At 41.1% G+C, this 22,906-nt stretch overlaps 1 protein-coding gene across 2 annotated transcripts in view; it reads left to right on the top strand.

Moving 5' to 3' along the window:
* Positions 1 to 1,643: 1,643 nt before the first annotated feature.
* LOC147338653 (transcription initiation factor TFIID subunit 4) overlaps positions 1,644 to 22,906 on the top strand; it is a 107,937-nt gene continuing 86,674 nt past the window's right edge. Inside the window, exons 1-5 of one of the 2 annotated variants that reach the window (XM_086259056.1) lie at positions 1,644 to 3,094; positions 4,489 to 4,661; positions 20,589 to 20,741; positions 21,896 to 22,048; positions 22,715 to 22,837. In XM_086259056.1, coding sequence (XP_086115182.1) covers positions 1,678 to 3,094; positions 4,489 to 4,661; positions 20,589 to 20,741; positions 21,896 to 22,048; positions 22,715 to 22,837 — 2,019 coding nt within the window. In that variant the 5' untranslated portion in view covers positions 1,644 to 1,677. The remainder of the gene's footprint in view (positions 3,095 to 4,488; positions 4,662 to 20,588; positions 20,742 to 21,895; positions 22,049 to 22,714; positions 22,838 to 22,906) is intronic. The other variant, XM_086259140.1, reaches the window with a different exon arrangement.

Genomic DNA, 22,906 nt, shown 5'->3' with positions numbered 1-22,906 from the left:
ACATCCGGAGGTTTAGAGCAGAAAATTTCGCAGCCATTAAACAGTCTACATTTTTTACGTGTCTCCCACAGCTGTGATGACGCTGTCCCTGCAAGGCAGTTCATTTTAAATGAAAAATAATAACAACGGTTATTTTTATTTTAACGTCAATGTCTTTAGGCAGAGGCTTCTGAGCAGTTATAGTTAGGCTAACTCAAACTAAATACTAATTGTGAAAACATTTTTACTTAACCACAAATAAACAAATAAACAAAAATCTAGATTTCTTAAAATAATCAGAATAAATAAAAAACAAAAAACAAAAATAAAGTAAACCCCCCCCAAAAAAAGGAAATGTCTTTAGCTTTAGCGTTTGATATTATGCCAATAAAACTGAAACTAGTTATTCCCTGGCCAAACAAATTCATAGTAATGTCGTGGTGATGTAATGTTGCAGTGTTGTGATTTATATTAAAAAATAATGCTTTCAGTTAAATTGAAGTTATTTAACGTTACTTATTGGGTGTTTTGTCTTGTTTTGGCAGAACATAAACTGTAGCTATAACTGTACAAAATGTACAAACATTTCAAAAAATTATAAGAAAAAAAACTCCATAATTATTGCTTATAATATTATTATTTTAGTATTTAACTTTAAATATTACTGTACTTTTTACTAAAATTACTGTACTGTACTTAATATAATATACAACTTATTACAATCTTTCAATCTACAACAATCAAATACAGCTACCATATATATATATATTTTTAAATTTTTATGGTCATTGTTGTTATTTTAACTACTATAACAAAAATATTCCCAATTATTCCTGCTTCTTTTCTCATAATGTCATTTCATTTCAACCCTGCACTGCCTTGCTATGTTGAGCCACTTTAAAGAATAATTTAATAATTTATTTATTATCATATTTATTATTAATATTTATTATCATATTTTAAGAAATTCTAATCTTATTATTGTATGTTGGATTAAAGACATTTTAATTTAATTTAATACTTCATATTTTTATTTAGTCATATTTTACCCAATTGTATTTATTTTTTATTTCATATTAGTTATTGCCAAATTTCTTTTTATTTGATCTAAGATACAATCCTAATGATTTAGGCTATTATTTTACAGATTGTGTTAACTTCATTTTTAACGGCTGTAAAAAAGTAATTTACTAACTGTTTGGATAATAAATGATATATTTCCCATCTTACCTTTTGCAAAGGTAAAAGAAAAGATGCACAGAAAAGGGAAAAACAATACCAAAATCAGACCTAATAATTATATAACTTCTGTGTAACTGCTTTGTTTCAGATCTGTTTTATTTATTCATTAACTTAGTAGCTTTATGTACATTATAACTGTCTTATATCGTTTTAAAATAATCTTTGCTTTCTTCCTGAACCTTTTTCTTATTTATATATCATTTTCATTAAATATGGTCAAAGCTCCTCATATTCTACTTTGGGATGGCGGTGTAACTGCACGGTACTTAGTATGATTACTAATTAATACTCCGTGAAGGTAACACATAATAAATAGGATACAATAACCACAGACTAGGACGCCCCTTCCTCCATTTATACCCCCCTTATTTGATGACGTCAGCTCCATTCCCACAATGCCTAGTAACACGCAGGCGCATTGTAAAAAAAATAGAAGACGGCTATCTGTGATCAGAGATGGCGGGCGCCTCCGACCCCCTGGAAGATATGCTCTTTTCGGAGGTGGATGAAAAAGCTGTGAGCGACCTAGTGGGCTCATTGGAGTCACAGCTTGCTGGACAAAGCAACCCGGCTGGTAAAGCAGACGAAAACGGAGGCGCTGGCTCTGTGGCCCCCGCTAACCATCACTTAGGAAAAACGCTACCAGCTCCAGTGAGCACCACAACACTAGAACAACAACAACAACAAGGACGCCGTAATAAAACTGAGATGCGCCAGGAGATCAACTCTAAAGACGTTAGCCCAGATAAGACTGTCACATCTCCTTCACCGGGCTGCAGCCCTTCTTTTGGCGAGCCTTCCACCACTTCGGGTGACTGTGTGAGCGCCACTAGCAGCGGCTCGCAATCACATGGAGCATCCATCACAACACTGACTGCATCTGGTGTGTCAACTTTGGCATCTCTGCCGCCAGCCAGCATCAGCACCACCACATCCAGCCAGGGCTCTAAGGTTACCGTGGGCACAGGTGAGACGTCGACGGGAGCAACCCCGCCGAGAAAACGCATAACGACGCCGCGGAGGAGCGCTTCGGCGCGGATAAAGAGTTTGAACGGCGCAGCTGTAACAACGCGGAGGAACAGCAACACAGCGGTGGTCGACAGCGTTAGCCAAGTGGATACGAGTGCAAGTACACCAAACTCTGGACGACCCGTCACAACCTCTATTAACACTTCGACGTTCACCTTATCCAACGCGAGCCTGCCTGTGGGTCAGTCGGCTATTGCTCTCGACAGGGGGACTCCTACTATTGCTTTGCATAGACTCCCGAGTCATATTGTTGCCAGTATAGCCCAGAACGGCAACGGGACCAGTGTTTCGGCCTTGGTCCAGCAGGGTGCTCGTATAGGACCCGTTACCTCTTTAGCTTCCCCGGGGAACCAAACCAAAATGGTCACAGACACTGGGGCTTCCAAAACAGACGATTGTCAGTCCAAAATTGTAATGTTAACCCAGTCTAGCGTTGTCAACTCTGTAGTAAATACTGTTTCCACTTCCTCTCCTCCTCTTCCTCCTCCTCCTCCTCCTCCTTCTACTTCTTCATCTATTGTCACACCAACAACTACTACAGCTGCAGCAACAACAACAATAACAATAACTCAGCCTCTGAACTCCATCACACCTGCTGCGTGTGTTACAGGGATGGCAACTAGTTCAGTATGTGGAGCTGGTCAGACCACATCGGTGACCACCACTATTACTATGGTTAGGCCAACAGCTCCCTCCCCAACACCTGCTGTGGCCACATCTGCACAGTCACAACCCCGTCCTGGACTTACAGCCCCACAAAGGATTGTAACCCCCCAACTGATTGTCAGACCGCCTCAGCAGCAGACCACCATTCAGCTGCCCCCTGGGTTTACCATCCCACAAGGTAAGGTTAGCAGGAGGGCTAACAACCAAGCCAGAGAATCCTGGTTGTGGTTGTTAAAAGGGCTCGGTGTGTGTTGGACTCTCCCATAATAGAAGATTGTGTGTGACATCCTCCGGATTTTCCCTGGCTCAAAATAGGCCTTTGGGCATGAATAATCTACATATATGTATGGCAAGGAGTGTTGTACCTTACATAACAGAAGTTTGTGGATTTCCATGTTATTTCTGATCATTTGCTAAATAAATCTGTGTTTTATGTTTGACTAAATGTTTAAGTAAAATATTTTCATTACAGTCCTGGTGATTTTCATTTACACAAAGGTCAAAGTCAAAAATTTTTGGAAACAGGAAAAACCCTGATTTTCTTGTTTGGTTTGTTTGTTTGTAATTGGAAAAAAGATAAAACCGGGGTGAAAAAGACAGAAATCAAAGTATTTATACAGATAGATGCAATAAGCACAAACACCTTGTGTGTGTGTGTGGTAAACCTAGAGCAAAAAACATCAATTTAAATGTTTATTTATGCAGGATAATAATAGTACACTGAAGATGAGTAGAATCACAAAAGACCTCTAAGGAAACTTTGAGAGGCACAGAGAAATGCTTTGGGCAGCTCTAGTGTGCAGACAGTGGCCACTGATGCTTTGAGACTGCAATATGTTGTCAAAAAATATTTGAGTAGATATTGTTTTTTTTATGTAGCTAACTTTTGTTATTACAACAACAATTCAGTAGTCCAGGATTCCAGTAGTTCAAATTATAGCTTACCCAATAGATGAGCCATATTTATATCCCTAATTTAGCTGTTATATTTTAAACAGTGTAAATTCAATAGAAGCTCATATTCTGTACTTGTAAAGGGGCAGGTAATAACAGAGGAAAGTGGTCATAATGGTTTTTGTGCTGCACTGCTTGAATGAGTCATCTGACCTCAGAAATAATAGCTCAGTTACATTTTCAAGAGCATGATCAGAACATGCTGTTAACCTTACTATTGACCTCATGTCCTTTTCTCTTTATGGAAATTCTGCAAAGATAAACAAATGTGTAATAAAATATTTTATCACGGCCAGGTGTGGGGTTATAATAACTGCAGTCCTGGTCCTTTAAAACGAAGGGAGAGTTTGTGTAATTCGCTCATGATCAGAGCCTGAAGCAAATACTTCAGTCTTTGATTATAATATGTGCACTACTGTAACATCTTACAAAGTCTAGATCCTGTCATGAAATATTACTTTTGTAAAATTGCAGTGTTTTATAAGGTTGTAGTGCAGTGATATACCTGCAGTATAACATGTGAAATATACAGTATTTTTTTTAGTGGCTGCTTTAGCTGTTCTTCTGCGGTATTTATGTTGTGGTGTTCTCTAATTTATGTTTCCTGCTCTTCCTTAGGTATGGTGTTGGTACGCACAGAGTTAGGACAGCTGGTGATGGTTCCCCAGCAGGCTTTGGCTCAAGCTCAAGCACAAGCACAAGCTCAAGCCCAAGCCCAGGCCCAGAACAACATTTCTCCACGACCTGCTACCCCCACCACAGGGACATCCTTCAGAGTAACCTCTCCACAGGTGAGACCACAGAACCCACATGATAGCTGGCAGCTGTAGACTCTCACTGCTGCAACCAACGGCACACAGTGTTGCTGTTCAAATGAGACAAAAGGAAGGAGAAAGACAGAAAAATCAGAAAGATTATTATACTCATTTGCAACTCTACTAGTGTAGCGTTGCATTGGTTTAACAGTTTAAAATTATCCATGTTGTTAAACTAGACCTTTACGCTGGCCCTTGTTCAGTTGTTTGAAACAAGCCATTAGTTTTGCTTCTTCAAGCCAACCTTCTGATTGGCTGCCTCTTGCAAACAGATGGTTTGGTTTGAACTGCGAATAGGTGGGGCCAACTTCCCATTTGATGCAATTTGTGATTCTGGGAATTTGGCAGCTATCTTGAATCTTGAATGAGCAGACACCCATAACTTTAAATTCACTAGTTAGTGGGACATTAAAAATGCATGCACTAATTAAATCCAATACAAAGCTCTTCGAAAGTTTAGTAAATCTTCTCCAAAATAAGGTTAAGAATTAAGTTTTCCTGTCAGATTGTATTCCTAGTACTCAACATTACAGCTTCATTACTGGCTCAGTCCAGAGAGCTGATGTGAAAAAAGCATCTCTACGTATCCCACCAGAGCACTGAACAAATGGCATGCCTATCAATGTGAAGGATATAGTAAGCCAAGAGAAAGTAAAACATACATGCACCTACATTTTTCCTATGATAACATTTGCCACAGCACACCTGCTGTGACTGCCTACCATTTACATGGATAAGTTCAAAAACAACTAGTTAAAGTTTCCTTTTCTGGGTGCTGATCTGCTCTTAAGTTGTGTATGCACTGGAAATGAGTTGCTTGTCAAGCATCGCTTTAAAACTGCCTGCTGGTCATTCGCAGATATTCCAGGCTGTAGTGTGGATCCTCTAATGTATTTAGAATCAGAATCAGAATCAGAAAGGGTTTTATTGCCAAATGTTGAGCAGGTTTACAACATTAGGAAATTGCTGGGGTACTTAGTGCAAAACATACTGTCAGACAACGCTTAAATAAACATAAAAATAAAAATTAAAAGTGCTAAGTAGATAGATATATACATGAGTGCAGGTGGTGATCAGTGCCAAACATGGAATGATGCAGTGAACACAGCGTAGGGTCATGTGTAAGTGGTGGGAACAGTCATACGGTTATTGTTCATGTGTCCAACAGCAGAGGGGAAGAAACTGTTCTTATGGCGAGAGGTTCTGGTGCGAATGGACCGGAGCCTCCTGCCTGAGGGGAGCAGGTCAAACAGACTGTGTCCAGGGTGAGAAGGGTCAGCTGTGATCCGAGCTGCACGCCCCAGTGTCCTGGAGGTGTACAGGTCCTGCAGAGATGGGAGTCTGCAGCCAATCACTTTCTCAGCAGAGCGCACAACACGCTGCAGTCTCTGTTTGTCCCTGATAGTGGCTCCAGCGTACCACACGGTGATGGAGGAGGTGCGGATGGACTCGATGATTGCAGTGTAGAATTGCGTCATCGTCCGTGTTGGCAGGTTGAATTTCTTCAGCTGCCTCAGGAAGTACATCCTCTGCTGGGCTTTCTTTATTTTTTTTGACACTTTTTATTTGTTTAGGAACATTTTTATGCAACAAGATAAAAGAAAAAAGAAAAAACAGAAACAGTATGAGGTCATGGGAAGATAACATACACCTGTACATACATCTGCACATCCACACATACATACGTCAACAAGTCTGCATTGCTAATTCTATGCATCAAAGGGTGCTGCCACAAGCTGTAAAGTCCAGCCATTTTCTCCACCGTCTCCTTCCCAAATCTCCCTGCAGTCGCAGAGTGAAAGTCATACATTCCATCAATTTGACGTCTTCCACTATAGAGGTAAAAAGTGTTACAGTGGGAGGATCTCTACAGAGCCAGCGTTTTGTTATGGCCTTCTTCGCAGAAGCCAAGAGAACTTTCAGAAGGTAAACATCATCTGCAACTAAATCGTCTGTAAAATATCCCAGATACAATGAGGTAAATGTACAAGACACGTGGAATCCCAACACCTCTGTAATTATCTTTATAACTTCCGTCCAGAAGGGTCGTATGAGTGGGCAGGACCAGAATATATGACCGTAATCAGCCATGACTTCCCCACAATTCCTCCAGCAAAACGCAGGTGTAGCACTGAATTTAGACTTCTGTTTAGGCGTTATGAAATAGCGTATAATGTTCTTCCAGCAGAAGTCCCGCCACATGTTGGAGTTAGTCGTGGTAAACTGTGTCTCCCAGATCCGTGCCCACCCATCTTCTGTAATCACAATGTCCATTTCTTTTTCCCATTTCTGCTTTATGTAAATCGTTGAGTGCCCTTTGAGCTTAATCAGACATTTATACAGTTTACTTATCAAGGCTCTGTTACTCCCAGAGTCATAAGCATCAATGAAAATATTAACAATCGAGAAGTCTCCACGGACACAGCTCTTCAGTCTTTTGCCAATATAGTCACGGAGTTGCAAGTATCGAAAAAAGTCTTGTTTCCCGAGATCGTAAGTCTTGCATAGGGTATCAAAAGCCATAATTTTAGATTTTACAATAACCAAACACCCAGCAGTGATTCCATGCCACACCCATTGTTTAAATCTACTATCGTGGGAAGCAGGTAGAAAATCAGGGTCATACGCTGGCCACCTCAGAAGTTTTATCTCTTCCTGGAGTTGCGCCTGCTTGACCACTCCCCTCCATATTTTTAATGTAAAAGTGACCCAGTGGCTGGGCGTCAAGGTATCGTCCAAATCAGAAGCCGCGTGACCAAGTCTAGACTGGATTGGCGTGTCTGAGAGAGACATCTCAATAGTCTTCCACCTCGCACAAAAAGATGGATTACACCAACACACCAAGGACCTCAGCTGAGCAGATAAGTAGTAATTCCTTAATGAAGGTAGAGCCAAGCCCCCTTTGTCTTTCGGCAACTGCAAAGTAGAGAACTTCACCCGTGGTCTTTTGTTAAGCCAAATGAATCTCGAAATCTGCTTATTCCATTCCCTGAATTGCTTCTCTGGAATTTGAATAGGTAAAGCAAGAAAAAGATAGAGTAGTTTGGGGAGAATATTCATTTTAATTATCTGTATCCTGTTGCCAAGGTCGAGAGGGAGCAAGGCCCAAATGTTGAGATCGCTATATATTTCTCTATTAATATGACTGTAATTAATATCGTACAGTTGTGTCAGATCTCTAGGCAGAAACACTCCCAAATATTTGATAGCAGTTGCCTCCCAATTAAACTTGAATTTTGCCAGTAGTGCCTGGTCCGGGGAAAAATTAAATGACAGAACTTGAGTTTTTTTGACATTAAGGACATACCCTGAATACAGGCCATATGTTTCCAACATCCCCATTAATACTGGTATACCTGAGCTGGGATCCATGATTGTCACCAAGACATCATCTGCATATAAACACACCTTGTACTCGTCCCCTCCTATTACAATCCCTTTCAACGATGTTTCCTGACATATAGCCTGGGCTAGAGGTTCGATAAACAAGTTGAAGAGGTAGGGGCTTGCTGGACACCCCTGTCTACATCCTCGTTCTAAAAAAATAGTATCGGAGAGGCTACCGTTAATTTTTATTCTGGCAGTAGGGAGAGAATAAAGAGCTTGGAAACATCTTATAAACTCGCTACAGAAACCAAATCTTTTCATCACTAGGAAGAGGAAGTCCCAATTCACTGAATCATATGCTTTTTCAGCATCTAAGCTAAGAATAATTGAGCTTTTTTTCTTATTATTAATGTGTTCGATGATGTGTAAAGCTCGTCTAATATTATCGTGGGTTTGTCTATTTTTCAAGAAACCCGTTTGGTCTTCATCAATCAAAGAAGGCATTACAGCATCCATTCTTCGCACCAAAATAGTTGTGTATAGTTTATAGTCTAAGTTCAGGACACTTATAGGCCTATAAGATTTGCAGTTTAGTCTATCCTGTCCCCCCTTTGGCAAAACCGATATGAAGGCCTCCTTCCAAGAGGGAGGTACCAGACCTCCTTTCAAAATGTAGTTAAAACTAGTTTCCAACAGGGGAAGAAGGCTTTCCCTCATGGTTTTGTACCATTCGGCAGGGAGCCCGTCGGTACCTGGTGATTTATTGGATTTAAGGCTGGAGATAGCTTTAATTATTTCTTCCCGAGATATTAAGGACGTTAACTTACTATTTGCTTCTCGACCAATCGTAGGCAGGTCTAAGGAATTCAAAAAGTCAGTCATCTTATTTACATCACCCTGAGTAGATTGACTATATAAGGATTTGTAATACTTTTCAAACGCTTTTTGAATTTTATCCAGGTCAGTTACAACATTGTTACCAACCGGGTCTCTAATCTTATAAATATTATTTTCAGCTTGCTGTTTTCTAATCCGCCACGCCAACTGCTTCGCCGCCTTAGGCCCCGCCTCATAATACCTCTGTTTCATGAACCTTATGTTTTTCTCTACTTCTTCGCTCAATATCTTATCTATCTCCTGCTTAATCTGTCTGATCTGGTGGGTTACTGTAGTATTTTTATCCTTTAGACCTGACTGTTCCAAGGCCATTAATCTATTCTGCAGTTGTAACAATTCTTGTGACTTTTTCTTTTTAATCATGGTCGACCACGCAATTATTTTACCTCTGAGGACAGCTTTGGCTGCATCCCATACAATACTGTGATTTGTCTCTCCATTATCATTGTCCTGCAGGTACAAGTTAAGATCGGCTGTCATTTGTTTCACAAAAGCGGGGTCATTTAATATACCGGTATTTAGTCTCCACAAAGTTGTCTTCCGTGTCCCGTCCAAATGTAACGTTATATAAAGTCCACTGTGGTCAGAGACATCTCTTGGACCTATTCTGCAATCTTTTATCCTGTGTAAATCCCTATTAAACATAAAACAGTAATCTATCCTCGAATACACTGAGTGTCGAGCAGAGTAAAAAGTGAATCCTGACGCTGACCCATGGATAGATCGCCACACGTCAATAAGCCCTAATTCCGTTAACATTCCTTTAACCCGTTTCCCTCCAGACGTGCTTTTCCTGTCCCTATTATTTGAGTCTAATCTGGGATTTAACAGTAAATTAAAATCTCCTGCACAAATAAGAGTTCCCACCGTTTCCTTAGAGATCAAATCAAATATCTTCTTAAAGAAGCTTGCGTTGCTTCCTGGGGGTGCATAGACATTTAATAGTGTGACCGTCTTATTCTCTATTCTACCTTTTACTAAAACAAACCGACCTTCCTTATCACTTATAGTAGATATATGTTCAAATTTTATTTTATTTGAGATAAGGATAGCTACTCCTCGTTTTTTCCCGGCCCTATACGATGAATAAAATGTATGTCTGAAACCCATCTTTTTTAATTTCTCATGTTCTGCATTATCTAGATGAGTTTCTTGCCAATATGCCAAGTCTACTGTCTCCTTTTTCAATTTGGCAATTAATTTGCTTCTTTTAATAGGGCTATTCAGGCCATTTACATTTAGTGACAGCATTTTATAGAAATTATAAGCCATCAAGTGGATATGTGGAATACAACATAATCAACCCAGACCTCAGAACATCACAACCAGAACTCACTGAACAGCAAACACACAAAACATTAACAGGAGCTTCCAATACAAAGGATATAACAGTATCCTTTGACATTGAGGGGACTGGCCACAGGGTGGGGCCCCTCATCCGACAAGAGGGGAGTGACCGACAAAAAAGCCAAAAAAGGGCAAAAAATAAACGAAACAGTCTCTTATTGCTACTAGACATAACGTGGTGGTTCTCTAACCATGTCCGTAGGCACCAACCTAAAGAAATATGAATTCTGAAGGATACAAAAGTCAGTGTTCCTGCGGTTAGATTATCAAAACTCTACCGCCAGCTATCTCACCGTTGTCCCGCCATCAGCTGTTCACTCGTCTGCTGACACTTTTGCTTGCTCCCTCCGGAATGCTTGGAGTTTTTCCCGCACGTGCTGCTGGAAGCCGCCCCCGCAGTGTGCTGTCTGCGTTTCCCAAGGAAGTAGCTGCTTTATCGTGTCCTCTGTCATCCTGTTGGTTTGGTTCCCCAAGGTGATCTTACCCACGGCTATTCCCCGCTTTCTTAAATCCTCGGCAGCTTGGCTCGCGGTATTATATAGGACATTGCCTGACGCATAAAACACTCGCATCTTACTTAGTGGTGTCTGGAAACGGATCCCGTTGTCCTTCAAAGCCTTCTTAACTGGGATATATTCCCGTCTCCTTTTCTGCACTTCCAGAGAGTAGTCATGATCGAAATACACCCGTTTGTTTTGGATATGTACCCCTTTGTTCCACACCGTGCGGAGAATCTCTTCTTTAACAGAGAACCGGAGGAAGCGCACTATTATTGAGCGTGGTGGGGCGTTCGGGGGTGGTTTCGGTCCCAACGCGCGGTGTGCGCGCTCAATGCCGAGAGCACGGTCCGGGCCGAAATCTTCGCCTAGGTGTTCTTTGATCAGATTTTCAACAAAGGTAGTCACCGACGAGCCCTCCGAGTTTTCCGGTACGCCGTAGATCCGGATGTTCTTGCGTCTAGCGCGGCCCTCCATATCGGACACCTTTTCCTGAAGCGCCCGTTGATTTTCCAACAGCTGCACAAGTGTATCCCTAACACCAATGTCCCAGCGTTCCGAGTCAGCCTGCTGGGCTTTCTTTATGACGGAGGTGATGGTGGGCTCCCACTTCAGGTCCTGGGTGATGGTGGTACCCAGGAAGCGGAATGAGTCCACAGTGGTGATGAGGGTGTCAGTCAGGATGATGGGGGGGAGTGGAGCTGTGTGCTTCCTGAAGTCCACAATAATCTCCACTGTCTTCTGGGCATTCAGCACCAGGTTGTTGTGGCTGCACCAGGACACCAAACGTTCAACCTCCCTCCTGTAGGCAGACTCATCCCTGTCCAAGATGAGTCCACCGTTCGAGATGAGTTACTAGTAGGTCACATGTTAATCAACTGTGTTTTTCACTCTCATTAGTAATCTCTTCAGTTCCTTGCATCAAAGTTTATTGCGCGTCCACCCACTTCGCACTTGCAATTGTAGTTATTTTCTCTGTAGTCTGAAGTCGTAAATGTTATTCAGTTTCTTTGTCTCTGGTCACTAAGTCACCATAAATCACTTACAGTGTGTGGAACAGCTGTCCTCTTGGGTAAGGAGGACAGAGGTGGACCAGCCACCAACTTTAGCAATTGAGTGTTCTTCAGACGATTTCTAATCAGGATTCTTCTCATCAGGTTGTTGTTTGTTTTTGTTTTTTTTACCTGAGCCATAGTGCAGAGACTTTATAATGTATGTATGTATGTATTTATTTATTTATTTCCATTGTCACTCATAAGGAAACACTTCTCTGTTTCTTCTTTTTTGGTATCCATTTGTTGAACTTCATCCACTTTTTGGCTTGCAGCTAGCAGCACTCAGTTTAGAGTCATTCTTATTCAGAAACCTACACAAGTGGTGAAATCTAAACTTGCTGACACACATTATGGGTAGAGCACGCAGGAGGTAGGAACCTGTAGAAAACTACGCGTGTTAGTTACACAAGGGCTCATTCTGATATTACTCTGACTTTCTACTAGGAAGCTGGCAGGTTAAAGTCCATTTAATGTCTGATCTGACATGTCTAGACATTTGCACTCTCACACTGATAAAATGAAAAGGTGAGGTTTTAGCCTTGGGGAATCACTTTTACTATCCCGACTTCAGTGGGAGCTCATTCATCTCTGTGGAGCCAGAACAGAGAAGAGTCGTAAATGACCCTGTGGTTTTCTTGAGTGATGGGATGACCCAAGGGATATTTGACCGTGACTTGGAGGTAGGAAGGAGCTGCCCTGTTCTTGGCATGTAGATAAGCAGGAGAATTTTGAATGACTGGAAGCCAGACAGGTGTACATGGAAGGAGAACTGTGCAGGAATACAAGTACTAGGCAGACATCAGCTACTTGGACTAATGGTAGTGGCCTTATGGCACAAATGTTGTCTCCAGCATTTTTACTAGTCTGGGGTAATTTTCGCATAAGAATTTTGGACAATTTAGAAAGTGTCCGGGTGTTTTCATCAGTTATTTTGTCTTGATGTCCATTTCACATGCACTGCTTGAAATACTCTGTGGTTTAGGTGTAGGAACTATCTGGATGGAGTGCACAGGAGGCAGCACATATAGTGTCCACTTGATAGGTCTATTAGGTAATTGTTTTCTTTTTGTTTGTTTGTTTGTTTAATTTAAGGGCGATCGTGGCTCAAGAGTTGGCCGTTCGTCTTGTAATCAGAAGGTTGCCGGTTCGAGCCCCGGCTCGGACAGTCTCGGTCGTTGTGTCCTTGGGCAAGACTCTTCATCCGTTGCCTACTGGTGGTGGTCAGAGGGCCCGGTGGCGCCAGTGTCCGGCAGCCTCGCCTCTGTCAGTGCGCCCCAGGGCAGCTGTGGCTACAATGTAGCTTGCCATCACTAGTGTGTGGATATGGGTGGATGACTGAATGTGTAAAGCGCTTTGGGGTCCTTAGGAGCTAGTAAAGTGCTATACAAATACAGGCCATTTAATTTCGGAACTGACAGGTTTAAGACTACATTTGATACCTGCCTACTCGCGTGGAACTCGGTTGCCTACTCTTCCTAGAAGAGTTCAGTCCCTGCGTGAAAAGAGGAGATACCTCAGAAGCCTCACTGTTGAGGATAGAATGCAAGATGGCCATCTTTTATTGCAGTATTTGCTGCAAATGCTATTTTGTTGTTCAGGGTCACTCGTAGCTTCCTCGCCAGCTGAGCGAACAAGACATGAATGTATGAGTTACGACTCTTAATAATCTTAAAAAAAAGACCCGAAAACAGCCGACTCCTAGCTACTGTGCTGTGACTGCTCGCTGCTCCTGAAACGTTAGGATGGAGCTCAGCGATATATCACATCACATAAAGCAGCGAAAGCATCTGAATGCAGATGTGCATTTTGCTTTTGGGTAAATAATTCTGCAACCTTCAGAAAAAGTTAGATGGGATTTATTTTTTTTAATAAACAAGTAAATAACCTGCGTAGTAAAAGGTGTCCAGATGTTGTTCATCTATCAATGAATGTCAGATAAATGATTGAAATGGAATCGTATGTTTTCAGTGAGACAAACAGAAAAACAAATTGATTGCAGACATATAGTAGAATTAAAAAAAACCTCTAAATGAATATCAGATGAAACAGAAAGGCCTGATGGTAAGAGTGATAGAGAGTTTGTATAATTTTTTTTTAGCAGCGTATAGAAAGAAAAGGAGATGTTTCACTTTAAAGCATATTTAAAATGCCATAATAATAGAATTCAACAGATGTGTATCTTTACTGTACCTCTAAAACCTGCTGATATTCCACTCTGTGCAAACTCAGCTTACACCAGTGCCATGCATATGATTTACTAAGATTACAAAAACATCGAACTCCAATCCTCATGGGCACATTTCAGGTTTCTTTCTCTCCAGCTCTGCATAATTTCCGTCAATGTTAATGCCACAGGTGGTGACCTTTGTAAAAGAATAATCTGACTGATGAGATTTGAAAAACTGTGATCTAATTATACGTGTGTTCACACAGTCGATGTTGGGTGGGCACCTCCTCATTAAATGAACACTTTATTAGTTGTAGACCCTAATTAGGGTGTGATTAATGCGTTAAACTGTGTAATTATAACAAAAGAATATCCTTGATTTTTTTAATCTATAGATTAAACTGAGATTAATAGGTGAATTAATGTCTCAAGGCTTTTTAATGACTCCATGGGGTCCTCTCATCAAAATTTAACGAGCTCCTGAATCATTAATTGGAATTTGCTTATTATCACCTGTGGATCCATCATTCATTTGATAACTTGAGCTTGTGCTGGTGGCTGTACACCTTTGGAGCTTAATTGCTTTTAATAATGAGGTTACTTGATAGTTGGTCCCCCACAGTTCTCTTTAAATCAAGTGGGACAGCTGAAATGGGCTGGTGACAGCAGAGCACTAATAGAGCTGAAATGTGTGCACAGCTTAATATTTGAGCGTGTTAATGTCTCTGGGCTAGTTTTTCTGTTATTGATCTCAGAATGCAAAACACTACCTCTGCAATGTGAGATGGTGTGTTTTATCGTAGGCCATTTTGGGTGAATATTGTTCCCAAACTATTATTACTATTATTACTAATAACTATTATTCCCATTCCCAAACTACACCCCAAATCTGTTAATATTCAGATATGCGGAGCTGGAACCAGTAAAATCTCGATTATTATGAAAAACCTGCAATCAGTTGTCTAACTGGTTAAATTAGTAGTTGCTTCAGCACTTGTATTGGTTTAAATACACAGGTTTTGTCTGCGTGTAAAAAACAAAACAAAAATGTTGGCACACCACAGAGGATTTGGCCTTACTCTAAAGAAAAGTCAGCATGACTGGGATATTTTTACCAGTTTTTTAAGAAGGAAATACACTCTTCATCTTTTTTTTTCAAATAATAGGAATATGCATAGACCAGTTATGTAGGGTGAAACCAGCTTATAACTCTAACTATATGTAGACTAGTCATGCTTACCTGCATAGTTATTCCCTCGAGACCTGTTTTTAACCAGGAAAAAAATCCTGGTACACACTCAGTGCTACTTACAAATTGCTAGTACTGGGCTTTTTAGAGAGTTTGGTCCATTTGGTCATTTGTCAGCTGCACATCCATGATTGGAATCTCCAGTGCTACTACATCCCAAAGGAGCAGTACTGCATTGAGATCTAGTGACTGTGATTGTGATTGAATACAGTGAACTCATTGTCATCTTCAAGGAACCAGCTTGACATAATCTTGCTAGAAGCAACTTTCAGAAGAAGGGTGCGCTGTATTCATAAAGGGATGGACCTGTGAGCAGCAATACTCAGGTAGGCTATGGAGCTCAACGTGTGCTGAAAGAAATCCTGAAGGCAGAAGGGTGTTGAGCCCCGTACTTGGAATTTGTGCTGTTAAGTGTATATCAGTTTTTTTTCCTGGTTAAAACATAACTTTAAGCGATAACTACACTGGTTTACATATAGTTAAATGAATATTTTTCATCTTAATTATCTGAAATTTATGCCTGTTAAGTGATAACTCAAAATATTTTGGCCATTCCCATCTGATCTCTGGGCATTTTCACCAAGAGAACTGCCTCTCTGAATATTTTCTTTTTCACACCATTCGGTGTATACTCTAGAGATGGTTAGTGCGGGAAATTCCCAGAGGATCAGCAGTTTCTCAAATATTCAGACCAACCTGTCTGGCACCAACAACCATGCCACGTTCAAAGTCACTTAAATCACCTTTCATCCTCATTCTGATGCTCGGTTTGAACTTGAGGAGAATATTTTCTATGCATGCCTAAATGTTTATTGCCATGTGATTGGCTGGTTATGATTGGTTCATATCTGTTAATTTGCTAAATCTCAAAGGTTTAAATCTAATATAGCTAGTTGTTGTCTTCCCCCCCCCAGGCTTTCAAGGTTGCACTTTTCATTATAACCCTAACTGCAAAGACAAAAGATTAGCACTAGAGGGCAGCATTTCATTGCCTATTTTAACTTGACGTGTCTTTTACTCTGAATTTTGATGACTGTTTGTAGTGTTTGCTGATCACGTTGGGCTATGGTAAGATATCCATTCATGCTACCTTATATGATTTCTCTCAGTTTTACAACTTTATATGAAATTAAAATAGAGACTGAAGAGAGTTTCACTGCTCTTACATAAGGTGCAAGAAGAACTGATGTTGAATTTAAGCCTATAATGTTATATACATATAATGCAAAGTATCGTTGTAAACTTTAGTGTTCAGGTGTTTAGTGTTATTGTGCTCTATAGTGGGTAGTATTACATTTTCAGGTAGGACTGAACTGAGAGACATAATGTGATATATTTCAAACCTAAGTCTAACCTCAGGTGCTCTGTTACTTTCATAGTGTAAAAAACTGTAAACTGTGAATCAGAGTCAGTGTCACACAGAGCATGGTCAGACATTCATCTCCTTAAACGTCATGAACAGAATTCTGCATTAGCTGCACAACAATCCTCTCTGCTCATAGTCAGCCAACCTATATCCACCCTGATACGAACCCTTTTCAAAAGAAAGTCGCAGATTGTCATCGCCTCTCACAGTTGATGACAAATTAGTGGGCTGCGGCGTTGCCATCTCGACAGGAAAAGCAGTAGCAGGGAAATGAAAGGGAATGGTGTTTATTCCCAGAGCTCAACCCCTCTGTCGGCCTGTCACTCTTCCCATGACCCTAAGGGGAGAAACGGAAGGCATCCTGAGCTTCCTTCCTTCCATACCTGTTAAATCATTCATCATCCAACTGCCTGATTATTTTAAAAAGCTAACAAGGCTTTGGTTCTCAAGTGCGTTTGTGTGCGTGTGTCTGTCTGAGGGAGAGAGAGTGAGCGAGAAAGTGGCATAGCTAGCGGTGGGATGCACCCTGTGGCTCTTAGCATCACCCTCCTTACCCCCATCGCCTCATCTCTCATACACTCACTTCCTCCAACTCTTCAGTGTAACATTCATTTGGATCCTACTAAACTTTTAGTGGAGGCAAACCCCCTCCTCCTTCTTTCTTATCCCACTTCTTCTCCTCTGCACTGTAGTCTTTGTTTCTTTTCTTCTGTCTGTGACAAGTGCAGTTAATCGTGTGCACGAATTTGTGTCTGTTAGCGTGCTTTGGTCTGTCTGTGAATGGAAGGCTGAGTGCCAGAGGTCAGGGTTGAGGCCCTCCTGGGTTGTTTTGACTAATAGACAGGGTAGCAGGGAAGCAGCCAGGAAGTGTTTATGAACGTTTGTCTGTGTGGTGTGTGTGAGTAAGAGATGAACCTCTTTGGCTTTGTGGCACTTGGCACTGTCCTCCTCATTCGTTCTTCTGCTTTTCATATGTTAGCAAACAATCTTAGGTTACGACACATTTCAGCACTAGCATGAATCCTTTTATAAATGCTGCATTTGTCAAGTTCCATTCATTCTTCCAGTCTTCATTCAATTGCGCAATGCGCATACCGTATTTCGATATGTCACTGTGCTTTGAACCTATTCCACAGATTTTGCAGCCTAACCTGAATTTATACTTCATGCTAGTATGTAGTATGTTCATGCTACTGTGCATCTGATTTATTCAGGTTTTTCAGCCTTTTAATAATCTGTGTGCCCGTAGTTTGCATTTTTATGCCTGGGTTAACAACAAAACAAGCTAACATACCTAAGAAATATTTGAGTTGTCTGAGTGCTTTTGGCCCTGCGTAAATATGTGATGAAAATTTTTGTTTATAGTACAAACAGTATGCATGTAAACATCCTCAAATTGCAACTCGGAGTCAGCAATTTAAGCTCCCAGTTAATGTGTCATTTGAAATCTAATGAGCTAGAGTAATACGGTACTAAATCTGCTGAAATATCCCTAAACATAATTTATCTGTATGAGTTGAGTGATTAATTCCTACTTGTGTATTCTGTGTGATCCTTTTGCACTCATTGGTTTTGTCTCTGTAATAGTAAAGTGTGCCTTAATAAATTGCTTGCAGTATTGCCTTACTTTTCTGCAACAACTTACAGTGGAAATTCTAGACTGTATAAAAGCATAATAATAAGAGGAATGTTTTATACTGTCATTGACACTTAATAGTGAAAGGTGAGTTTCAGAAAAGTCATATTCATTTTTCTGTTTAATTATTTGTTGACTAACCCATTTGTGTGTTTGTTAGGTCTTCTATTCATCCATTAATTTGCTCATTAACTCACTCGTAGTGCATATCAAGTTTAATAAAACATTAAAATGCGATGGTCAGGTGTGTTGTACACAAATATCTGTGGTCTTTTAAATGTAGGCAGGTTCAAACTTTAAATCTGATACTGTTAATATACTGTACTTGATGCACTTTGTTTTTACATATTTTCCTTCCTTGGTGCCAACATCAAGGTTAGGTGAGTATTTAGATGCTAATATCTGTATTGGTTAAACAGATAGAGGACCCAAGCTTGAAGGCTTGAAGTGAAGGAAGAAAGGATTTCTCTTTTTTTTTAAACCATGCATTGTGGCAATGTTGGTCATCATTCAGCCAAAATTGTCACCTCGCAGAAGAAATTTGGCAATATATATTTCAATTTAATTCAATTTAGTGTTATTTATACAGCACCAAATCACAAGAACAATCACCTCAAGTCACTTTATGTTTTAAGGTAGACCATACAATAATACATACAGAGAAAAACCCAACAATCATATGACCCCCTATGAGCAAGCACTTTGGCGACGGTGGGAAGGAAAAACTCCCTGTTAACAGGAAGAAACCTCCGGCAGAACCAGACTCAGGGAGGGGCAGCAAACTGCCGCGACCGGTTGGGGTGAGAGAAGGAAGACAGGATAAAAGACATGCTGTAGAAGAGAGCCAGAGATTAACAAGTGTGATTCAGTGCAGGGAGGTTTGTCAACACATAGTGAGTGAGAAAGGTGACTGAAGAAATACTCAATGCATCATGGGAATCCTCCAGCAACATACATTCTGCAGCAAGAGTCAGTACTCTTGCTGCAGAATTTTGGATTAACTGAAGGCTTTTCGGGGAGTTTTTAGGACATCCTGATAATAACGAATTACAGTAGTCCATGCTTGAAGTAATAAATGCATGAACTTTACGTGCTATACTGGGGTCTCATCATCAGCCCTGTTTTGTGATTCAAGGCCACATCACCCCCTTGGTTCTCTTTGCCATGTTCGAATCCTGAGCAGTTTTTGTAGTGTGGCGTTATTCTTCCTGGGAGGCCACTGCTGTTGGGGAGTGCCTTTGCAATAATTGGGTGTGCACCAATATTTGGGTTTTTATAACCTCTCTGTCACCATGAGTCTCTGGACTCAGCTTAGGGCTAGGTGATGATCTATATTTTAATTTCATATACGATTTTGCTTTTGGTTTGTGTTATTTGTTGTATTACAGATCAAGAGCACCTCCAGGGTTTCTTTTGTTTTCAGTAGCAGGGCATTTTCAGTCCTCCTTAAAATCTCAGACTCACTCCAAATTTAGTTCTTGAGCTAAGATGATTACATAAATCTTTTTGTACAAAAAGTAACTTTTTAAGGTCTTCTGTAAGTGAACCTGTTGAAGGATCATTAATAGTTACCTGTCTGTTGGTTGTTCAGTTACTCTCCACAGGTCCGTGCAGGTCCCCTGAGCCTCATGTTGCACCTGTTAGCTGACAGCAAGTGATGGTTGTCCTTACGAAACAGCCTCCTTACTGCATGACCTTGTTTGCCTCTACCACATCCACCTATTTTTCACATGTATTTGCTTTTTAAAATTATTTTTATTTTTTTATTATATTCAAAGTTTGAATATTTCTCCTGTAAAAGGACACATTTATTTAGTCAATGGATAACTCAAGGTTTCCCAGCAAAGCATTTCACTGTAATGAAATCATCAGTGTTATTCCCTTTACCTGTCAGTAGTTTCAGTGTCGTCGCTGATTGATGTAGGTCTCCTCTGGAATCAGACCCCAGTAGTACGTCACTGTGAGCCAGCGCCACCTGACCAAAGTGCTTTCTTGAGTTAAATCTTCATGTCGACAACATACTGCCACCTTCCTTCTTCTTTCCTGCTGTCATGACCTTTTCTCATCTGTCTGCAAGGCACGATACTGCTCTTTTCTTATTCTGTTGCCCTGTCTCTCTCTCCCTCTCTCACACTTTCCCCCGTCTTTTCTCTGGCTGCCATCCTTCCTCCTCACTCTTTTCTTTCACAGCTGAAACTGGCACAGCATCACTGTCGCTGTGTTTCTTCCTTTGTATCTTTTAAGGTGGCTTGTATTCAGTTATCTCTCCTGTTTCTCTTTCGTCACCTACTTCCTCTGATATATTTATTCTGAGTTCTGTCTCTTTTTCCTCTTCCTTTTTCTTCTGTTCTCCTTTTTCCAGCAATCTCCTGTGACCTCTCAGGCCAGCAGGCAATGTCCTTTGACCCCAGCCAAGATGGCACCGTCTCCTTCTCCTACTCCTTCCAGCCCTGCCCTACAGACTTCTTCTTCCTCTTCTTCTTCTTCTTCCTCCTCCTGCCCTGCACTCCGCCCAGTGAGACAACTCCTCCTGACATGTTATTCAGTCCTCTGCCTGGCATTTTTTTCCTTTGCTATACCAGATAACTGCCTAGAAATAGTGCTGACTGAGTCTAAAGTTTACTTGAAGGTTGTGTACAAGCTGATAATTGACTTCTAGTATTTCGGAGGAAATTTTAGTAAAACCCTTTTCTGTATATATTATACCTGATGTAAGCACTAATACTCACTACTATAATTAAAATTTATTTAGTAACAGCAAAAAAATCATGGGGACATTTTTTTAAGTATATATCAATTATGTAACGAAGTAACAACTTCCTGTTGTTACAGGAAAGAGGATCCTTAGATTATATGGATGTCAGGTCCAGTTAATTGCAAATACCTAGAAGAATTTAAAAGTGATTCCAAAACAAAAAGGGTCTTAGAAGGTCAAACCATTTATTTTCAAAGTGTGCAGACAAAAAAAGGAAAGTATGAGTCCCCTGCATTGATGCCCTAGCTACACATAATGCATAACCTGTACTAAATACTGGCACTTATTGGCAAGGAACTAGAACACAGTATCCTCTGATCCAGATCAAATTCGGATTGTTTTGATTTAACCAAAACTACACTACATAGTCACATCACAAATATAACTGTACACGTAGCCTTGTTACCGTCTACAGTATATGTCACTCAAATGATAGGACCTTAATGTGTCCCCTTCATCTGGCTGTATTCACACCTGTATTTAGAGCTGTCCACTTATGACCACGTCACATAAGATGTATTTTATTGCCAAGTGTGAACAGGCCCTGAGAGATTTAAAAGAGGTGATGAGGGCCTTAGAGTGAGAGACTGCTGTTGGCACCTCATGAGCAAAATTGTGTATATGAATTTTATTCAACTGCGCACACATCATTATGGGTAGCCAACATTTGTTACAGATCTTCCAAGTCAGGTGGGTGACGATTTAGAAAAGCTTTGATGTGCTCCTGTGCTTCCCTGCCTCTAGCTTGTCACCTCCTCCCCTTCTTCCTCCTTGTCTGTTAAGAGATGTCCACCAAAGTAAGGACACCAGATGTGACAGGAGCGCTGTGGCGCCTGCCTCCTGTTCTCTGTGGCCTTGCTGGGAGCGAGGCGTCACGTCCTGTTTATCTCTCTGTCTCTTCCTTGCTCTTCCAGAAGGGCCCTGTGGCACCGGTCGTGGCTGTGACGGCTCCGCAGCAGACCCCCGTGGTTTTGCCTCCCCAGGCCCCGGCCCAGCCTGCCTCCCAGCCAGTGCAGCCTGCACAGCCGGGAATTGCCACGGCCTCTGGAGCTTCTGTCGCATCCCAGGTCTGTTTCCTTTGCCACACTGCCCTCCTCTCATCCTCCTCCACTACCGCCCACACGCCACCCTAAAGGGTGAGGGCACTGTCACAGCTGCCAGGAGGCTGGCTGTGTCACAAGCTCAGACCCGGACCTACAGCTACACCACGTCACACAGCTGGCCATGGACAAAGAGTCTTGCACATGCTTGCGCTCATACATTCACACTATTGCGTACTGACCCAAGGACATAGAAAGACATAGAAGCACAGATTTACCACGAAGTCACATGTATGCATATTCTCTCACACACACACACACACACACACACACACACACACACACACACACACACACACACATCTGTCAACCCAGGTGCTACATTTTAATGTCCTGAATGTAGACTATTCACTGAGTTGTGACAGATACTTTTCAGCCTCTTTTATCAGCCAAGTTAATTCCACTCTTTAAGTTAATATTTAAGGACATGCACCGCAGTTATAGGGCCACTTCCTCTCTGCTTATGTTCTGATCCATTGTTTTACACAGCGACTTTGAGGTTGGGATTTGGTAGTGGTGTCACTGGGGTTTTTTTTTTGTTTGTGTGTGTGTGTGTGTGTGTGTGTGTGTGTGTGTGTGTGTGTGTGTGTGTGTGTTTTTATAGAAAATGAATTATTTTGTTGTCTTCAACAGGAAATGCAAGAGAATGTTAAGAAGTGTAAGAATTTCCTGGCCACACTTATCAAGCTGGCATCTCACAATTCTCCGTCCCCCGAGACGTCTAAGAACGTCAAGGCTCTTGTTCAGGACCTTCTGGTGAGCTTCACAAAACGCTGTTCATATCATATAGGAAAAACTAAATAATATCACTTGTTTAGATGGGAC

The sequence above is a fragment of the Aulonocara sp. 'chitande type north' Nkhata Bay genome, linkage group LG1 (genome assembly GCF_057382095.1).
Source record: "Aulonocara sp. 'chitande type north' Nkhata Bay isolate Kocher_YH1m ecotype deep benthic linkage group LG1, A_spYH_male_GT1.1, whole genome shotgun sequence".
Classification (NCBI taxonomy): domain Eukaryota; kingdom Metazoa; phylum Chordata; class Actinopteri; order Cichliformes; family Cichlidae; genus Aulonocara; species Aulonocara sp. 'chitande type north' Nkhata Bay.
This window is presented reverse-complemented; position numbering and strand designations above follow the sequence as displayed.